Source organism: Arachis ipaensis, chromosome B09, assembly GCF_000816755.2.
Source record: "Arachis ipaensis cultivar K30076 chromosome B09, Araip1.1, whole genome shotgun sequence".
Lineage (NCBI taxonomy): Eukaryota > Viridiplantae > Streptophyta > Magnoliopsida > Fabales > Fabaceae > Arachis > Arachis ipaensis.
Genome location: NC_029793.2, coordinates 120,926,531 through 120,946,548, shown reverse-complemented (window position 1 = coordinate 120,946,548; position 20,018 = coordinate 120,926,531). Strand labels below are relative to the sequence as shown.

The window sequence follows — 20,018 nt, the reverse complement described above, 5'->3', positions numbered from 1 at the left end:
GTTCAGCAAGCTGAAACTCACTCTCTCAAGTTTGGCTTCGACAACACCAGATCAGACACATCACTCTTCACCAAATTCACACCTACATCAGCGACTTATGTTCTCGTATATGTAAATGACATTCTAGTCACGGAAAATTTTCAAGCAGAAATCACAGCCTTAGTCAACCAGTTACATGCAATATTTTTACTAAAAGACATGGGGGAAATGAACTATTTTTGAGAATTGAGGCAGTAAGGAATAGTGACCAAGTAATGACCTTATGCCAAACAAAATATATCAAAGAACTCTTAGTTAATGCAGGGATGAAAGAAGCCAAAGCAATGCCTAATCCAATGGCATCCAGCCTGAAACTTTTAGCGCAAGGAGGAGAATTGTTTCAAAATTCAGCATAATATAGATCAGTTGTTGGAGTACTCCAGTATGCAATAATCATAAGGCCAGAGATCTCTTATGCCGTAAACAAAGTATCGCAATTCATGCACCAACTGTTAGACAACCACTAGAAAGCGGTAAAGCGAATCTTCAGGTACTTAGCAGGGATACTTCAGCATGGATTAAAGTTCCAAAAGTCTAACGAGAGTAGAATTTATGCATTTACTGACTCAAATTGGGGAAGTGATGTAGGAGACAGAAAGTCAACAAGTGGATTTTATGTCTTTTATGGACCAAATCTTGTCTCTTGGTCCAGTCGAAAGCAACATGTAGTATCAAGAAGCTCCACCGAAGTTGAATATGGAGGGATAGCTACTGGACTTACTGAAGTCATTTGGTTGCAGAACTTGTTGAGTGAAATGAGGATACCTTGCACCACCAACCCAAACCTATATTGTGACAGTCAGAGTGTTGTACTATATAAGACCTCGGATCTTTGGAAATTAAATAGTAAGATATTTATAATATATTATATTTGTTGATAATTTTATTTAAAGAAAAATATTTACCTAAAAGTAATTAACTTAAATTTTATAATACTTTGAGTTCAAAATCCATTAGGATTAAAATTTTCTAAGTAATTGAATAGTTGAAAGTTTTGATTAATTTTATGAACTAAAAGAAAACTTATTTATTTAACTCTAATTTTAAATTAGAGTACTTGATTAAAAATATTTGTAAGTTGAAAATAAATAATATTCTTAAAGTTAATTATATTAGATTAAATTTGGTTTTTAATTAATATTCTACCTAAACCCTAATTCCAAATCAAGACCCTAAATCCCTAAAACACAACCCCAACCCTAATTTTCCTAAACCTAGCCGCCTTACCCCCTTTCTTTTTCCCTTAACACGCATAACTCTCATCCTTCGAACCAGAAAATGGAAAAAAATGGAGGAGAGCTATGCCGTAGGGGAGAAGAGGAGATGAAGGAGAGGGAGACCGAGCCGTTGCACGTCGTGCCTATTGCCATCCAGCTTGTGTCGCCGTTGTGTCGCAGTCAGACGAGAGAGAACGCCGTCGAGCAAGGGCTGAGGAGGAAGAGAAGTGTCGCACCTGCCATGAGCTCGCCGTTGCCATGGAGGACCGTCGCCACCGAACACGAAAGAGAGAGAAACCAGATGCAAGGAGTAGAATGTGATGGAGTCGAGGAGGGCTCGTGCCGTCGTCATCCGCACTCGCTGCTGCCGTGAGAAACCGCCACCATCACCAAAATGAGTTGAGGGAAAGGAAAACGCAATGGTGGTGGACTGTTTTAGCCACCCCTGCTGCCGTCGCTATTTTGCCTCTGCCGGATCTCTCTGCCGCCGTCAGTCTTGCCACCGGAAGTTACCATCAGAGCTGCCGCTGCTTTGTTCCTGGTTCCTTTTTATGCGGTAGGCCTTTTGCTTTGAAACCCCCCTCCCTTCTCGCTATTTTGTTATAGATTATTGAGTTTTATGCGACATTTATGTCTTAGGGTTGAGCTATGGTTCTTGCCTGATGTGCTTAGAGGCTGTGACTGCTGCAGGGATGATCAGATTTGACGCCACCGCTGCGAAATTAGAGTTTTAAGGGTTTTGTCATATAGTTAAGTCATGAACGAGTTAGGGGCATTTTATTATATTTATTTTACTTTCAAGAGTTGTTATAAGTCGATAGTAGTATAAAAAACATATTTTTATGATTATGTGAGTCTTACGAATTGAATTGAACTGTTTAGATGGATATGATTATTTATCTGATGGATTTATTGAATTATTGAAGAAGTTGATTATTCGGAAATGATTCTGATTATTGGACATGATTTGAGATATGAAAATGGTTTGATTTTGAAAAAGATTTATTATTGGAATTAGTTCAATTTTATGAAAAATGATTTGATAATAAAATTGGCTGGATTTCGAAAAATGATTGAGAATTGGAAATGGTTTGGTTAGAACCTTTGAAGGGTGGTAAAAGTTTGAGTTTTGGAGGAGATGCTTTTGAAATTTCTATAAAAATTGAAAATTTTGCTTGAAGTGGTCATTTTGAAAAATTTAGAATTTTAAGGATTTTATAATTTAATTTTTGAGTTATTAAGAAAATAATTACATCTTGAGTTTGATTTACTTAAAAAAGAATAAGTTATATTTTGAATCTAAATTATTGAAGAATGTAATGGGGGGATGATGTGAATGAGTGTGAAAATGAGGAATGTTGATAATTGAATTTGAATGAAGGATGATGAGGATTGATTTTAAAGTATAATTTTTGAATAACTAAATGGGATTAAGAATGAATTTGAAAATGAAATTGAATTTGATTGAGATACTTGGAAGGATTGTGATTTGTCCCACTTGCTCCATGTCAGTGATTGTGACACCTTGGTAGTAGCAGCTGTAGTGGATTATTCCACTTACTCCAGGATGAGTCTTTAAACACCCACCTGGATAGTAGCAGCAGTAGTATTCCACTTGCTCACGGGTAGTAGCAAGGGGGTTGTGGCTCACACCCACTTGCTCCGCAATGGGTGTTTCTGTCCAAGGTTAGCTACCAGGACATATCGGGTTGGTTCTATGACCAACAGATGATATTATCAGCCATAGGGCACAAATGCATGTTTAAGTTTGAATTTGTTTGGTTTACCTAATTGCTTATCTGTTATTAACTACTATCTGAGCTATTTGCTATATCTGCTTCTTAATTATGTTTTTCTTGTTTGCATTGTATGTGTTTGAACAACCAAGAGATCCCTCATGCTGGTGGTGGTGAAACTGAGGGTTGTTTCTGAATGTGATATTGATTTCTGATTTAATTGAATTGCTTAGGTCGAAGGCCGTAGTTGGTCATTCACACTGTTAGGTAACTTTTAAGATTCTTCTATAAAAAAGTGTGTTTGGATTTCTTTTAAAGAGGTATTGGATTTTTGGGTGGTTAAACTGTCGGTTTTCAAAAGATTCATAAGACAACAATAATCACTAAGCTTAAAAATAGTTTTCTTATTAAATATCTTCTTATGACAATTCTGAAAACTCCAAGGTGAGACCGTGTGGTTAGGTTCTCAGCCCCTATAGATTTATCTTTTCAGGAATCAGATGAAGGAGTTTACGAAGAGTTTTAATGAGTTTTGTTTTATGATGTTGATGTTTTAGTTAGATAATTATTTTTCCCTCTCCTTTGTTATTGTAATATTGTAAGAGGGATAGGAGTTTGTATGTTTTGTATGTATATTATATTTATAAGTTACTTATGTAATAAATTTTGGTATATATATGAATATGCTTGTCTGTTTTCAAGATAAAGTATTTTTCCGATTTTTCAAAGAAAACAGCGATATAGTTTTCGAGTCAAATGCTCCTATTTTATTATTATGTATATGAAATTGTTGTAATACTTCTTGCTATCAGAGTGGCGCATCCAGAAGCGTGACATTCTGATAGTGAGGCTGTTACATATTACTTTCAGCCAATCCAATCCTACACAACAAGAGCAAGCACATCGAACTCAATCTCCACTTTGTTAGAGACTATATGACCGAGAAGAGACTACATTTGATCCATATTCCAGCCCAAGAGCGGATAGCAGATTGCCTAACAAAACTCTATCAAGCCCTGCCTTCCAAAAGTTCAAATTGAGATTGAGAATTGTTGACAGAAGATGTAATAGTAGCAGAACAATTGAAAGTCCACACAACAGAGTTGATGTTAAGAGTTTAGAGAGCACAATAGACAAGAAGGAGCAAAGCACAGATCTAAAAAACTCAAGTAACAGGATTGATGTTAAGATTATTGAGATGTCACATGGCAAGACACGTGAAACATATTAGAGTTTGTTAGAGTAATCAGTTAGAAGAAAACTGAGTTAGTTACATCTAATTAGAAGTAGTTAGAGCTCACTCACTATAAGTACCAAAATACTATAACAAACTAGTTAGTTTAACAAATACAACTCTCTCTCTCTCTCTCTCTCTCTCTCTCTCTCTCTCTCTCTCTCTCTCTCTCTCCCTCCAATGAGATCAGAAGAAAGAGTGGATATGGTGGCAATGTTGTGTGTATAGGTAATTTGTATGTTGTTGGGGTTTATTTAACGAATTAGGAAGGTAACTTGAAGTACCTTATAGGTGATGTAATGAGTGAAAGGTCTAAAGGAAAAGCGGTGCTAAAGGGAATTCAAGGGGCGGTCTAATTTCTTTTAAAGGAAGACTATGTGTGTGAAGATGAGTTGATGATCATAGTCGGGTGCAAAGAAATTGTTAATTGGTTAAGAAAAAAAGAAGAGGCAAGTTGTGATCTTAGATTCCTAAGAAATAAAACCAAAAGCATTGTTCACTTGTTTAACAATAATATTGAAATTGAATTTAGGAAGGAGAACAACTTCCGAAAAGGGAAGCGGCAGACATCTTTGGCGTCTAATGCATCATTTAAATAGGTGGAATGGATACAAGTTTAATAGCATAATAGTTTAATATATCTATTATTTATGAGGTGTTGTAATGGGTGGGTGTGTTATTTTGCTTGTAAATTGTAATAACTCAACAAGTTGTTAATTGTCTTGGAGTACATGATGAAATTATATATTTTTTAATGGCAATGACAAAAGAGAGTAATTAGTGGAAATAAGCTATTACTTTTATACCTCTCCACGTATGTGGATCGAGATTGAGACAAATGATTGAAAAAAAAAGTGAGTGGTTTTTATTGTCTTTGCATTGTATATATATACATGTTTATTTAATTTGTATAAATGAAACATGTTTACTTTTTTTTTCCAAAGATAAATATTATTTTATTAATATAAAATAAAAGTGTTTCCATAAGGAAGTACAAAAGAATTGGGTATTTCCATTTAGCATCAGCTGTGACTGAAAGACTAAGAGCTTAAAGAAGAGTAAAGTAAGAGTAAAGAAAAAGTAGCATCTATCAGGTATGGTTCACAAGTTCACGCACTAAATTGCTAGCTTCTTTCACTATCTCTGGTGCTGGGCTTATTACCTTCTCAAAAACACACCGATTCCTCGCTTTCCAAGTGCTCCAACACAGCGCCGCTATGAGGAGGGTCTTTTGTCTACCGTCGAATTGAGCCGCTGCCCAGGATAGAACTCGTTGCCACCAATTGAAAAAAGTTTCTTCTTCTCTCATCCATAGGTCAGGGGTTATTAAGCTTAGACTCCATATTATTGAAGATAGGGGGCATTGGAACAAAGCATGAGAAATTGATTCAGCCTTCAACATGCATCTTGGACAAGTGGCAGGAGTGGATGCGAACCGGCTGTGAACTTGTTGCAACACCGGAAGCTTTTCATGAAGACTTTTCCATAGAAAAATCTTAATTTTATGTGGTAATTTCAACTCCCAAATGCTATTTCAGACTCTGTTGTGTATGTTCTGGGACCTCAATGAAGTAGGAGAATGAAAGAATCCATAATCAATTTTGTATCCTGACCCAACTTCATATATACCAGATTTTGTCCAGCACCAATTAACTTCATCCTCCTCCTCTGTTGGTTTGATTGAAAAAATTTTATTGCATATATCAACTGAAAAAATCGACTCAATCAGATTTTTATTCCAACTTCTATCAGGATTTAGTAACGCACTAACGTAATACACTTGCATATTTGGCGGGATTGTGAGTGCATTTTGAGGGACATTAAGGGGCACTGGTGGTGAGAGCCAAGGGTCATGGAAGATGCGAACATTAGTGGCAGAGCCTATTTTCCATAACAAGCCTTTCTCGATCACCTTGCGCCCTTCAAGAACACTTCTCCAACCCCACGACGGTACACTTCCTATCTCTGCATGTAGGAAATCTTTATATCTGAAATATTTAGCTTTGAGCATTCTTGATATAGTAGAATTAGGGTATTTCATTAGACGCCAACATTGCTTGCCCAATAAAGCCAAATTTTGCGCCCTTAGATCCTTGATCCCCCAGCCCTCCATCTTTCTTTGGTCTCGTCATTGTGTCCCATTTAATCCAAACCATTCTTCGTTCTACGCCTTTTTGACCCCACCAAAATTGCGAGAGCATGCTATGAATCTCAGTCAACAGCGTGTCCGGGAGCTTGAAACAAGAGACTGTATAAATAGGAATCGCCTCCCCCACCGCTCTCAATAGCGTGTGCCTGCCACCTGATGACAATATACTTCTTTTCCAACACATAATCCTCTTCTGAACTTTATCCTTGATAGCTCCAAAGGTTGCTTTCTTTGATTTTTGAACTATAGAGGGCAGTCCCAGGTATTTGTCTTGTGCTCCGATATGTTCAATATTTAGTGTCTGAGCAACTGCTAGTCTTGTGTTCTGAGGAGTGTTGTGACTGAAAAAGATAGCCGACTTATTCAAATTGACTTTTTGCCCACTAAAACCCTCATAGGTCTCTAGCAATTCTAGAATGCTTTGGCTTGTATTAGGTGCGCTCTTGCAAAAAAAGATTGAATCATCAGCAAACAAAAGGTGATTAATTGTTTGGCATCTCCGATTAACTTGAACTCCTTGAATTAATCTGTTTTGCTCTGCCTTGTGTAGCAAGAAGGAAAGTCCTTCTGCACAAAAACCAGGAGCACTCTGAGCATGAACACTAAATGTAGCTCTTTTGACCTCGTCCATAGTTACTGGCCTTTGGAGCCTACGGTTCATGGAAGCTGTAACCTTAGACTCCAAATCCTCTAAGTATGGATTCGGATCAGCCGAACAAGAAGAAGTAAAAATATCGCAAAAGTAGTCCTCAGCTACCTTTGCAATATCCTCCGGTTTCGATGCAATCTCATTGTCCCTCCCCACTAATCTCCAAATTCTGTTCCTTCGCATTCTTGATTGAAATTTCTGGTGAAAGAATCTAGTATTCTGATCTCCTTCTTTTAGCCACTTGATTCTAGATTTTTCTCGCCAATAGCTCTCTTCTTTCAAATATGCTAGCTCCAACTTCTCTTCCAAACTGGTAACCTCCTCTCCCCCATTGATTCCAGCCACCCGCAACTCCTCTATTTTAGCTTGAAGGTCCTCAATTTCTTTTCGGGAGTTTGCTTTGTGAGTTTTCTGCCATTGAACTAGTCTATGTCTACAAACTTTCAACTTTTGGGCCAAAGAGAACATAGCCGAGCCTACAACTTCCATTCTCCACACTTCACTGACAATTCTCTTGACATCCTCTTCTCCACACCAACGTTCCTGGTATTTAAACCGCCTTTTACTATGCCAGGATTGAGGTTCGGTTTCCATCAAAATTGGAGCATGATCCGAGCCTGACTCTGTGAGCCTGTGCACCACTGCATTCGGAAACTTCAACTTCCATTCCATCCCAACTAAATAGCGGTCAAGCCTCTCCTTCACCAAATCCTCTCCTTGTCTTCGATTTGTTCACGTGAAAGGGTGCCCCACCATTCCAATATCCACCAATTCGTTACTGTCAATAAAATTAGTGAATGTTGCAATGGTGGTTGTTGATTTTTGGCCTCCACCCTCCTTTTCCGCTTGGCTTGTTATAGCATTAAAATCGCCTGCTATTACCACTTTTCCTTCCATGTGTTGGCTCATTGTTATAAGCTCCTCAAACTGTAAGGATCGAATTTGTTCTGAACAACTCAAATAGACACCAATGAACGCCCATACCTCACTGCTTCCGACATCCTTAATTTCGGCTGCCACAAAGAATTCTCCACTGCTAATAATTTGAACACTGATGCTGTCCTTCCAAGCTAGCACAAGTCCTCCTCACGTTCAACACGCAAGACATCCACTTCTTTATTAAAAAAGAATTGGAAGGAATTATCCCCTTTGTCACTCACGCTAAATCCTTCCGGGTTTCCCCATATAGCCTTTAAAGCATTCCCCATGGTTCCAATTGAGAAGGTTTTGGAGGCAAAGAGTCTGCCATAGAGACTATTGGAGCAAGCGTTAATACCTTTTGATATGTCTGCCTCTTCCAGTAGAATCACATTCCTACCTCCTTTCAGGTTGTCTTCCTTGATCCGATCTTCATTCCTCGTTGTCTCAGCCATGCAGATTACGTAGACTTGTATTGAGATTTAATTGATCTTGACAATGTAGCCTTGATGGCACTAGGAACTCCGTTAAGAAACCCTAACAGAGCACTAATGAAACATGTTTACTTGTTCATATAAGTCTTGTTTTTTTCATGTACAAATTAATAAATATGTCTAAAAAAAAAGAAAAAATAAAGTATGTATAATATATTTGATTAAATTACAAATTAATTATGGTACACATATATACATAAATTCAACCGAATATATAAGAAAAATTGAAACTTGAAAAATATGAAAAAATAAGAAAAAAAGAAATAAGAAATTGTGGAAAATGAGAAAAAATATATTAAGAAGAAAAGAGCACGCAAAAGACTTTTTCATAAAATACAATATTTATACGACCGTTTGTAATAAAAATATTGTACATGAAATTGTTTATGTACAAATATACCACTGAGCATTAATAATTTACCAAGGAGCATATATATGGTCATGATATTATATAATTATCTAACAATAATACATTTTTTTTTCACATTTTTATTCATCACACAAAATGTATGATACAAAACTACAAAAAAAAAAAGTACTTAATAAAATAATCACATCCTTATGTATGGTAATATGAATTACAAAACAGGTGGCAACAAAAAAAAGTACAAGATAATTATCGATCTATCCTTTTTCCATTTGTCAATAAAGATACAATATAGTATGCTATTATTATTATCTGTCATGGCTTCTTGTTCTCAACATACTGAGGGCCAGCTTTTGTATGGATCCTTGAGTGTAGTTGCGTTACCAGGCCTTGAAAAAACTATCTACATACAGGTACATAAATAAAAACAAGTTTGATTTACTTGATACACCTCTAATTAACCATAAGCAATATATTCAAATTTTGATTAATGTTTACTCGTTGATCCATACTAGTTAACTCTATTGTAACTTAAGAAATATTTACCAGTAGTCTAAATTTAATTTGCATTGCAATTACTTTCTTAAGTAAATATTTTCCCTCGTGCAGTCTTATAGAGCTAAGTAAGGAGACTTAACATAGCACAATTTCAAGTTAAAAGTTTTAAAATTTGGTCACAAATTTATATCTTTGAGTATTAAAATTAAACTATAATATAATGTCTAAAAAAATGTTTCGTTATAATATATATGATGTAGATTTTTTTGTAACTTAGTTTTGTACCTGGTAATTTCCAAGTGCTCGTGACTTGAAACCTGCACTACAAATATCAAAATAGTATTCCCATGTCTTGATGAACTTTTGGTCGAACCCAAGAGCCAAAATTTCATTGAAAATACACAAATTTCAAATAGATTTTTTTGCATAAGTGGTAACAAGAAGAAAAAGGAATCATTTCAATAGTTAATACATTAAGTATGTTTTGATAAAACTAATAGATATACCTTTGATTTTTAAAGAAGTTCTTTTTTCACTATGCTCTACACTGCATTTAGGAATGTTCATTTCATTAAAAACAAAAGAATGAAGGAATGCTCATGATCATTGAAGTTAGAAATAACACGAAAATTGTACCATAATCTTGATGCAGCAGCCATGGCTGATGTTAGAAGTGTCAATTTAGCCCAAACCTTAGGGCTGGCCCTCAACCCTCCAAAAAAATTTTAGCCCACAGCCCTAAAAATTATAAAATGATATTTTGTAAGCCCAACCTTAATTCAGCCCTGCCAACAAAAAAGCAAAACAGGGCTGGCCCTATAAGCCCTCCAAGCCCTAAATCTAACCTTCTCCTCCCTGAGAGGCTGAGACCCTGACCAGAGAACGCGTTGAAAAGGTGAAATTGTGAAAGGATTTGCGTTGAAACGGTGAACTGTGAAAGGATCTGTGTTCTACACTTCTACCTACGAAATCCGTGGCTACTTCTCCTCGCTCACGCGGAATCAGAGATTCAGAGGTGGGTTTCTTTGTTTTCTATCCCTCTCTGAGTTTCTTCTTTGTTTGTTTGCAATTGCATCACCCATTTTAATTCTGTTGACTGTTGTTAATTGATTTTAAAATAGTTGAACTATGAATTATAGACTGTGAACTATGAACTTGTTTTTAATTTTTTCCCAAAAGGAGATTATGGAATTGAGAATCAAAGTTGAGTTTTAGTTACCATTTTTCAATAATCTGCTATTTGATTCCTACATAAGCAATTATTCTGATTTTAAACTTGTTTAATGTGATTTTGGTATTGTTGCTTAGCATGATTAACTGTTGGATTGTTTAGCTTCTGTCTATTCCATATTTTCTTTCTATGATGTTTTTGATTCATTATCTTCATATTTGGATGAGTTTCATGAGAATGGGTAATGGCATAATAAATCAAACGAAATTTTTAAATTGTTGATAACTAATTACTTGGATTGTTGATAACTAATTAGAAATTTTTAAATTGTAGAACTGGTATTGTTTTGAAAAATAAGTATTTGCAAATTGCAACTTCAACCGAGCATATATTGATTTCTGTGCACTTTGTTATGCAGAGTAGCCTCTCTGCTTCATTACATAAATTCCACAAACTGAACTATTTTGTCTCTTGTTAGTTGTTACTACTTCACAGTGAAGTTCCTTGATTGTTGATAGTATATTTTTGTCATTACTAATTGACTTTGTTAACAACTTGCATTGATGTCTTTCATGCTTAATTTTCTCGTTATCTTTTATCTTTCATTACCACCACAAACTTCCTTGTTTTTAGTTTTCTAAGTAAATCAGTTGCATAAGTGATAAGTGACATGTATGTATTATTCCTAATTCTAATAGTGATGATAAATCATACTCATGAGAGTGTGATATTGAATTGCCGTTCATTTAGGGGAAGACAAGAAAACTATTGATTGTGGACCAGAGAACGCGTTGAAAGGGTGAAATTGTGAAAGGATTTGCGTTGAAACGGTGAACTGTGAAAGGATCTGCGTTCTACACTTCTACCTACGAAATCCGTGGCTACTTCTCCTCGCTCACGCGGAATCAGAGATTCAGAGGTGGGTTTCTTTGTTTTCTATCCCTCTCTGAGTTTCTTCTTTGTTTGTTTGCAATTGCATCACCCATTTTAATTCTGTTGACTGTTGTTAATTGATTTCAAAATAGTTGAACTATGAATTATAGACTGTGAACTATGAACTTGTTTTTAATTTTTTCCCAAAAGGAGATTATGGAATTGAGAATCAAAGTTGAGTTTTAGTTACCATTTTTCAATAATCTGCTATTTGATTCCTACATAAGCAATTATTCTGATTTTAAACTTGTTTAATGTGATTTTGGTATTGTTGCTTAGCATGATTAACTGTTGGATTGTTTAGCTTCTGTCTATTCCATATTTTCTTTCTATGATGTTTTTGATTCATTATCTTCATATTTGGATGAGTTTCATGAGAATGGGTAATGGCATAATAAATCAAACGAAATTTTTAAATTGTTGATAACTAATTACTTGGATTGTTGATAACTAATTAGAAATTTTTAAATTGTAGAACTGGTATTGTTTTGAAAAATAAGTATTTGCAAATTGCAACTTCAACCGAGCATATATTGATTTCTGTGCACTTTGTTATGCAGAGTAGCCTCTCTGCTTCATTACATAAATTCCACAAACTGAACTATTTTGTCTCTTGTTAGTTGTTACTACTTCACAGTGAAGTTCCTTGATTGTTGATAGTATATTTTTGTCATTACTAATTGACTTTGTTAACAACTTGCATTGATGTCTTTCATGTTTAATTTTCTCGTTATCTTTTATCTTTCATTACCACCACAAACTTCCTTGTTTTTAGTTTTCTAAGTAAATCAGTTGCATAAGTGACATGTATGTATTATTCCTAATTCTAATAGTGATGATAAATCATACTCATGAGAGTGTGATATTGAATTGCCGTTCATTTAGGGGAAGACAAGAAAACTATTGATTGTGGGCTTGTGGCGGCTTCTGCAGACCCTTTCAAAGTTCAAAGCACATGCAGGAAGTCTGAGATATTCAAGTAATTTTTCCATACTTAGCTTCTAAAATGATGCTATTGAATGTAACTGCTGCATCTACAAATCTCTGTGCTTGGTTATCCTCCACAAACTTAACTCTCTCTGTCACACTCAAGGTTTTGACATCTTTGTCTCTAATATTTTAGTTTGCTAACTTGCATTCTATAGTTATACTTAGTCTTCTCTCTTTAATTTGTTTCATATCATTGACTCCATCAAGTAAACTTACTTTGGCTTATATAAGAAGAGAGTTTAGATTTTTTTGGTGCTTTAATTCTTTAAGAATTGAAATAATAAATTTATAGGTCCAAGAAAAATTACAATGCTAAACACGATTTATCAATTTCATACTATTAAAAGCTTTCAATCCGGCAGATAAAGTTCACTGATATAATTTTTTTGGGATTTGTAAAAGGCACTCAGTTTGATTTAGTGGTAACATGATCTTGCTAGGTTGGAGAATTTTGCTTCAGGGCTTGAACTAATAAGCCAAAAGGTCTTTCCGACAAATGAAGAATGGAGCTTAGCAAAAAAAATGTGTGAATTTTTAGAGCCATTTTATGAAACTACAAACCTCATTTCAGGTTCATCATATCCAACATCAAATTTGTATTTTATGCAAGTTTGGAAAATTGAATGTCTTTTGGAAAATAATGAAAATTGTGATGATGTTGTTATTATGAACATGGCTTTCAGAATGAAGATGAAGTTTGATAAATATTGGAAGGATTATAGCACTGTCTTAGCTTTTGGGGCAATTCTTGATCCTCGATTAAAGTTAAAGTTCTTGAGGTTTTGTTACAAAAAACTAGATCCTTCAACCTTTGAATTGAAGGCAAATAAAGTATTGGAGAAATTTAAAAGGTTGTATGGAGAGTACATAAATACTTTTGGTGGTTCAACAATTTCTCAAAGTAGTAATCAATCTCCTATGTCACCTGAAGAAGGAAGGCTTACAAAGAAGAGCAAAATAGTGATGAAGGTATTTAATTTTAATATAGTATTATTTTTCTCCTATTATGTTTATTCGTTACTTAAATAATCTTTATACTATATCTTTTAGGAGTTCAGAGAATTTGACTGTGAAACCCAAACTTCCAAGGATAAAGATGAATTAGAGATTTATCTAAAAGAAGGTTTGATTCACACCAATGAAGATGATTTGAAGTATGATGTGCTAAATTTTTGGAGGATTAATGAGGATAGGTTTTCCACTCTGTCAGTTACGGCCAGAGATGTTTGGCCAAAGCCCTATAGGGCCAAACATATTGACACCACTAGCTGATGTTATCCTACTTAGAGAAGGAAGGCATACTCCTTGAAAAATATATTCCTCCAAGAAATCAGAACTGCGTCTATACTCATCGTAACGCTGGTTCGAAATTGATATGAACTATGTAATAAAGATAACCATCTTCAAATGTTATCACCAATTTAAATACCAATTTTTTTTTTTTACAAAACTAGTAACTCCTTTTTTGGGGATAATAACAAATGTTTTCGTCCTTGCATATTTTTATAAAAACTGCCAAAAAATTATACCTCGAGAATTAGAAGCCCATCATCTGCTAATAGTGATTCGCAACAACTGAAGAACTCTTCCATGTATTTATGACCGACAGCTTCTATCATTCCACTAAAATACCAATCTATATGTTATGCAATATGCAGAAAAATATTGCTATTCTATGTATTTATGCAGAGTCAAATAGAAAATTTGCTCACACAGATATAATCCTATCATATTTAAATGTCTTCAGTAGTTGGCAATAGACACACAGAAGAATTTTGATATGATTCTAAAGTCATGAATTCAAAACATTATGCATGGATCACACCTATGAAACGATCACAACAGTATAATGAAAGAACTGAAGATGGAGACTTAATGTCCTTTTTTCATGTGTTTCATTTGGCTTGTATATTAAGTTCACCATGTTTCTGCATTAGATTTTAAGAAAATGATGAAATTAATTATCTTATCATATATGGTAGACCTGAAGTCCAGCATCCCGAACTCTTTTTTCTGCAAATTTTAGTTGCTCCTTAGACAAAGTGATGCCAGTGCACTTGCAATTGGTTTTCTTGACGACTTCAATCACTAAATTTCCCCATCCACATCCAATATCAAGAATTTCATGTGTTTGGTCTATTCTAGCCTTCATTTGTTTAAAGAAAACTAATGTTAAGACCTTTGCAATCTATCAACTAAAATACATTGATAAAATAACATTCTAAACCATTCACTTTTTCAATGAGAAGAGACATTTTTCTCAATTGTGCATCTTTTGAATCTTCCTTTTCATTCTATACCAAATATTCATATAGACAAAGAAATGTAAATGCAAGTATCATTTGCAAGAAATTGGAGTTAAGTATCAAAAGAATGTCGCCTTGCCTTAAACATTGCACATGTATATGTCATTGTTTCATCCAAAAATAGCGCAAAGAGTTCATTGCTATGGAAACAAACCAATTCAGAATTGTAAACAAATTATATTCAAGATTAATAGCACAAATACTTGCGATATCTAATATAACATAATCAAACAAATAAAGAAAAATAATTAATTAATGAACTAGCTTTGTAGTATACAAACTACAAGCTAGCATTAAGTTTTTTCTATTCTAGTTAAAGAAAGTATAAGAAAAATCCAAAATGTAGGGAAGATAGAAGTATAGTTATTCATGCTTGTAGCAAAACTCCTACTAATGCTTATATTTTTTGTGAAAACCGAAATTTCAATTATGAATTATCTATTTAGGTAAAAAATATCTCATTTGACGTATCTGTGATTTTTGAGTCTGAATGCACACACCTTCCAATAAAACTGGGGACTGTGAATTCTCATAGCACACTTCACAGAGCACTTTTTATTGATTCCTTGAAAGGAAAACATTGTTCTCCCCTCCTCCAATAAACTATAAACTCCTCAAAACATGATGTATAAGTGACTCAAGAACTAGAATTACAATGCTATAATCATATAGATAGAATGATTGTTTCAAGAAATTATTATTCTAATAATATTATGAGTGTAAATTAGGCTCAAATTTATGATATGCAATAAATGTCTACACACTAATAAAAGTAAACTTACATTAAACTACTAGTGGTGATATAGGAACTTAAGAATTTCGTCACAAAAAAGCGTGCACTAAGCTCCTTCCAATAAGGTACCATGTGTTTGGGGTTGTTCGGAGGGAACAACATCTTCCAAGAACGTTATATGCAGCAATCATGCCAGCCTAAAAATGTTCTTCTTATAGTTTAGTTTTTTCATTCCTTTTTAATTTGTCATTTGGACTAAAAACTGATTCATAGTAAATTTGAGCCTCTTTAATTTTATAATAAGTTTCCTTTAACTACCTTTAATCCATCTTCATGAAATCCACAACCTGAAAAGCATAAATATTTGCTTAAGTCACAAGTATATTTAATGTCGGTCAAGATGTCTCAACATAGTAAAGGTTTTGTACTTGAAAAAGAAGATGTCATTAGATATACAAAAGTAATTAATCTATCTAGAGCTTTATTTAATATTTAATAATTTAACTAGTGTTTAACTCTTAATCAAATAGCCAAAACTAGGTAGGTCCAAAAAGTACTTTGGTAGGCACCGCAAAACCAAATTCCTCTTTTTCCTTGAAATTTTTCAAGCTCTTGTGAAGCTTTGAATGCAATAACTGATGGAATTGGATGTCCAGTTGACCACTTAAGAAGAGTATTTTTTTTGGTATATAATTTGGATTTAGAGTTATAAGAAAAGGTAATCTTGTTTCACTAAGATTCTGCAAATCAAAATATAAGATCAATTAACAAGTTTTATTTGTAGTTCACTTGAGTCTAAGTTGCCTTCTAGAGGTTTCAGTTATGGACAAATGCGTTATATGAATTGTTACTAACTTGAAGAATGTTGAGCCAGTATGTGATACAAACTTTGTTGTTGTTACATCCAAGAAAATTCCATCCACTCCATGCAGATGGGTTTCGAGGCAATAAATTTGTGTCATGGTGAAGAAAAATATCACTGTCAGCAAAGATCAAACAATTATTGTAAGTGTGGACTTATTTGAACATAAATATTTTCACTCTAACATGTTTTAAAGTTCCATTCTCTTCATAAACATGGAGACCATAAGCATAAAAGGTTTAACAGTGATAAAACTTCATCTGCAACATTGTCATAAGAGAAAAATACCATGATAATCATCATTATCATATCATTTGATGAAACTTATTACTTTCAAATGTAACTAGTAACTATTACAAGCTACATTATCATGTTTTGTGGGTGGATAATAGCGAAGAAAAGAGTTAGAAATGTTAAGATAATCCTTACTTGTATGCATATTGAAAAGCACCAAGAATTCTTCGTTCATCATATGTTGCTTCCTCTCCTAATAATCTCAAAGTGTCAAGTGCATGTGTTGCGATTATGTAGCAATCATACATTTCTTTGGAACCATCTTTGCAATGCACAACACATCCTACAGCAAAATTTTTAAGATTGTTGCTTAATCAAAATCATACAATCACACTCAATGGTTGAGAAAGAAATTAAAGAAGAAAATGTGAATGTCTAAAGGTCAATGAGTACAATAAGGGAATAGATACATGAATCACCTTTTTCTGATGCAAAAACCAGTTCCACCTCACAATTAACTATTGCTTGACCACCTCTTCTAACAAGTTCTTCTTTGACCTAGTTATTATAACAAATAAGTAATGTCAAAATCTTGATTGCTAAAAGGTATCGATCTCATATAAGTAGAAAAAAGTTTTGTCGTCACATTTTTTTCCACGCTTTAAAAACGTGCTCAAAAGGGGTCAATGGCCACACTTCTATGAGGGTGGCGATTGATTAGTAATTTGGCCACACTTTTTCTTGCTACGCTTTAAAAACGTAGCCAAAAAGGACTAATAAATGACGCTTTTATAAAGGTGGCAATTGATTATAAATTTAGCCACGCTTTTTCTTGCCACGCTTCAAAAGCGTGGCTAAAAAGGGTCAAATGGCCATGCTTATAAAAAATGCTACCATCAAGCTTAGCATTAAAAATTAATCACTATATGGTACCTTCTTAACATAAGTGTGCGAGCGCCCTTTAACAGTTAGCCATTGTGGTCATCCAAAGAGCTACAAGGAGAAAAAGAGGACCAGGTGAATCAAGAAGCAGTCCTTTGTTTTATTTAAATATTTAAATTAGATTATTCATCACTGTATAAATTTGAGATAGATTTTATCTCCTTACTACCTAAAGATGATGGTGATTTCTAAAAAATGAGAAAACAGAAAAGGCAAAAAAGCTCATAACTCCTTCAGAAGAGCAGGGCCATATAGAACCACATATTGGAACCTACGTTCATTAATTTCATGTTATAGCATATTAAAAAGCATACAATAATTATATCACTAACGAAAGTAATGTTTATAGAAATCAAAACAATCTAACAAGATGCAAATGAACTACTCACAATATATGCTTTCACAAATAATTTAGAGTAATCCCTTGACTTTATGAATTGGTCCAAGGTCTCATTGCGGTCCATATCCGAATTGTTGTTGCCAAGCATATCAAGAAAGCTGCATTTTTAATTGGAAAATGAGATAACAAATCTATTCTTAATATATAAAAGTAGGTACATAGGTTTACCCACATTACTTCTAAGTTATTTCTCTTCTTCTACTTACGCCATGTCAGCATTATCGCTTAGTTGGCAAAATTTTAGAATCCACCACTCAAATCTTGCCAAATCAACTTTTATTTTCAAATAAAAAAAAAACACAAAAAACAAAACCAACAACTTAATTTTTTCCAAAAAGCTCTAAAAACCAAAGAGCTTATTACCTTTCTCATGCTTCTCTAAACCCTCTTCCTCTTGGCACCTCTTCCGTACCAAAATCCTATTTCCTCCATCCACTTCCGGTCCCATGAGCCATTATTTTTTCCTCAAAACAAATTGTCCATCGCGATGTCCATCCCCGACAGAGCCGCATTGCATAAATTGCAGAAACCAGGGCAAACTCCATTCCTCCTGTTGCGGTTTCCCTGTCGGAGCTCGATTCTGGGTCTCAGACCAACGTCACCATTCGGCGCCGCCAACGTAGGAGATTCGTCCAAGGTGTCTTCCTAAAGATTTTCAACTTTGCCGTTTACTCTTCTCATTCTGTTGTTCAATATCATTTTCAATAGCCCTGATGATGCAGTTTGGTTTGTTTAACATAATTTTTATTGCACCTTCCTTATTTTATTGTAAATTGATTCATAAGGTGATTTTGATGCCTATTTTGAAAATGTAGAAACACAATTATTTGAAACACTTAGATCTATCCAATTTATCTATTATTATTCAATTGAAACATCAAGTACTTATTAAATGCAATAAACATACATTAAAAGTTTCATAATAATAATAATTATAAAAAATTTCAGTTACAAATATTCAAATTCTACAACTTATACATATTAAAACTCTTACTACTCTTCATTTCTTCATCTCTCGTACTAATTGTCAAAAATTCTTAAATTTAATGTAACATTTTTATATGTTTTTCATTCTCATTCATTTATTCTTTTAATTATTTACAAACAAAAAAACCGCAAAAAAGACAAAGAGTAGCCATTAATGCAAATCGAAAAATGAAAAAAAGAAGAAGGAAAATACATTTTTGTATAACTCTAATATAAATAACTTATGTCTTTTTTAAAAATAAATAAATTCAAAATCTATTTATAATATGTTCTCTAAAATATTTTTAATATAACATTTATTAAAATATACTATATAGTATAAATAATCTACTTCTCCGCGCATTGCGCGGGTCTCATTCTAGTTCAATTTATCAGGATATAATCATCCATGAACTAGCAAATTAGCATTACTCTTGTCAATTGTCAATATTTTGCAGTTGAGTTCAAAATAATTAATTAAATTTTTCATGAAAGTACAAAGAAAGTTAAAGTAGACAATGCTTTTTCATCAAGTAAATCGACTCCGATCCTCCAAGTTGACAAGCTAAATGAGTTGACCCATACTTTACTTTTTAATTTTCTTAATATCTGTTCAAATAAAAGAGTTGCTTAAGAAGAAAGTACCAAACAATTTTATTTAAACATTCATACATTTTCATACTAAAGTTTAAAAGTCTAGTATCTAGTATTCTAATGTTTATATTTATATATTTCTTTTAAGAAAAAAAGACGGGCCAAAACGAGTTAACTTATTCCCACTAGGTGAACTCTCTAGCCTACTTGCCTTGTAACATCATCTTTGAACCTAATAATTTCTCTTAGCATTTGCCAAAAGTGAGGGTTGATCACATTTTTCTTTTGTGCAAACAAGCCAAACAAACCGTTTCTGCTGCTCCATTCACAGTCGTGACCATTATCAAGGCTAATGGCGAATGACGTATCAGATAATTCCATATCAACTCCAAGACTCTCAAAGAATTCCATCATGTTAGGATAAGTTACCTATTTAATGAAATGATATAATTTTTAATAGTACTTTCAAATTAGAAAAATCATTAATAACCCAAATTTTAAGAAGCAAGAACCTTTTTCAACCACTGTTAGAGATGGTTATAGGCCTCCAATGCAACAATTTTATAACAAAATTAGAGCATATATA

General features: G+C 33.8%; 1 protein-coding gene and 1 pseudogene across 1 annotated transcript; both read right to left on the bottom strand.

Annotated features, from left to right (window-relative positions):
* On the bottom strand, positions 6,254–7,696 carry LOC107615910. Its single transcript, XM_016317925.1, has one exon. The coding sequence runs from the start codon at positions 7,694–7,696 to the stop codon at positions 6,254–6,256; it is 1,443 nt and encodes a 480-aa protein (XP_016173411.1).
* On the bottom strand, positions 13,602–18,320 carry LOC107615908 (annotated as a pseudogene).

Bases quoted from the DNA above. Each gene is read 5' to 3' on its own strand.
- LOC107615910 (XM_016317925.1), bottom strand. From the start codon at position 7,696: ATGGAATGGAAGTTGAAGTTTCCGAATGCAGTGGTGCACAGGCTCACA.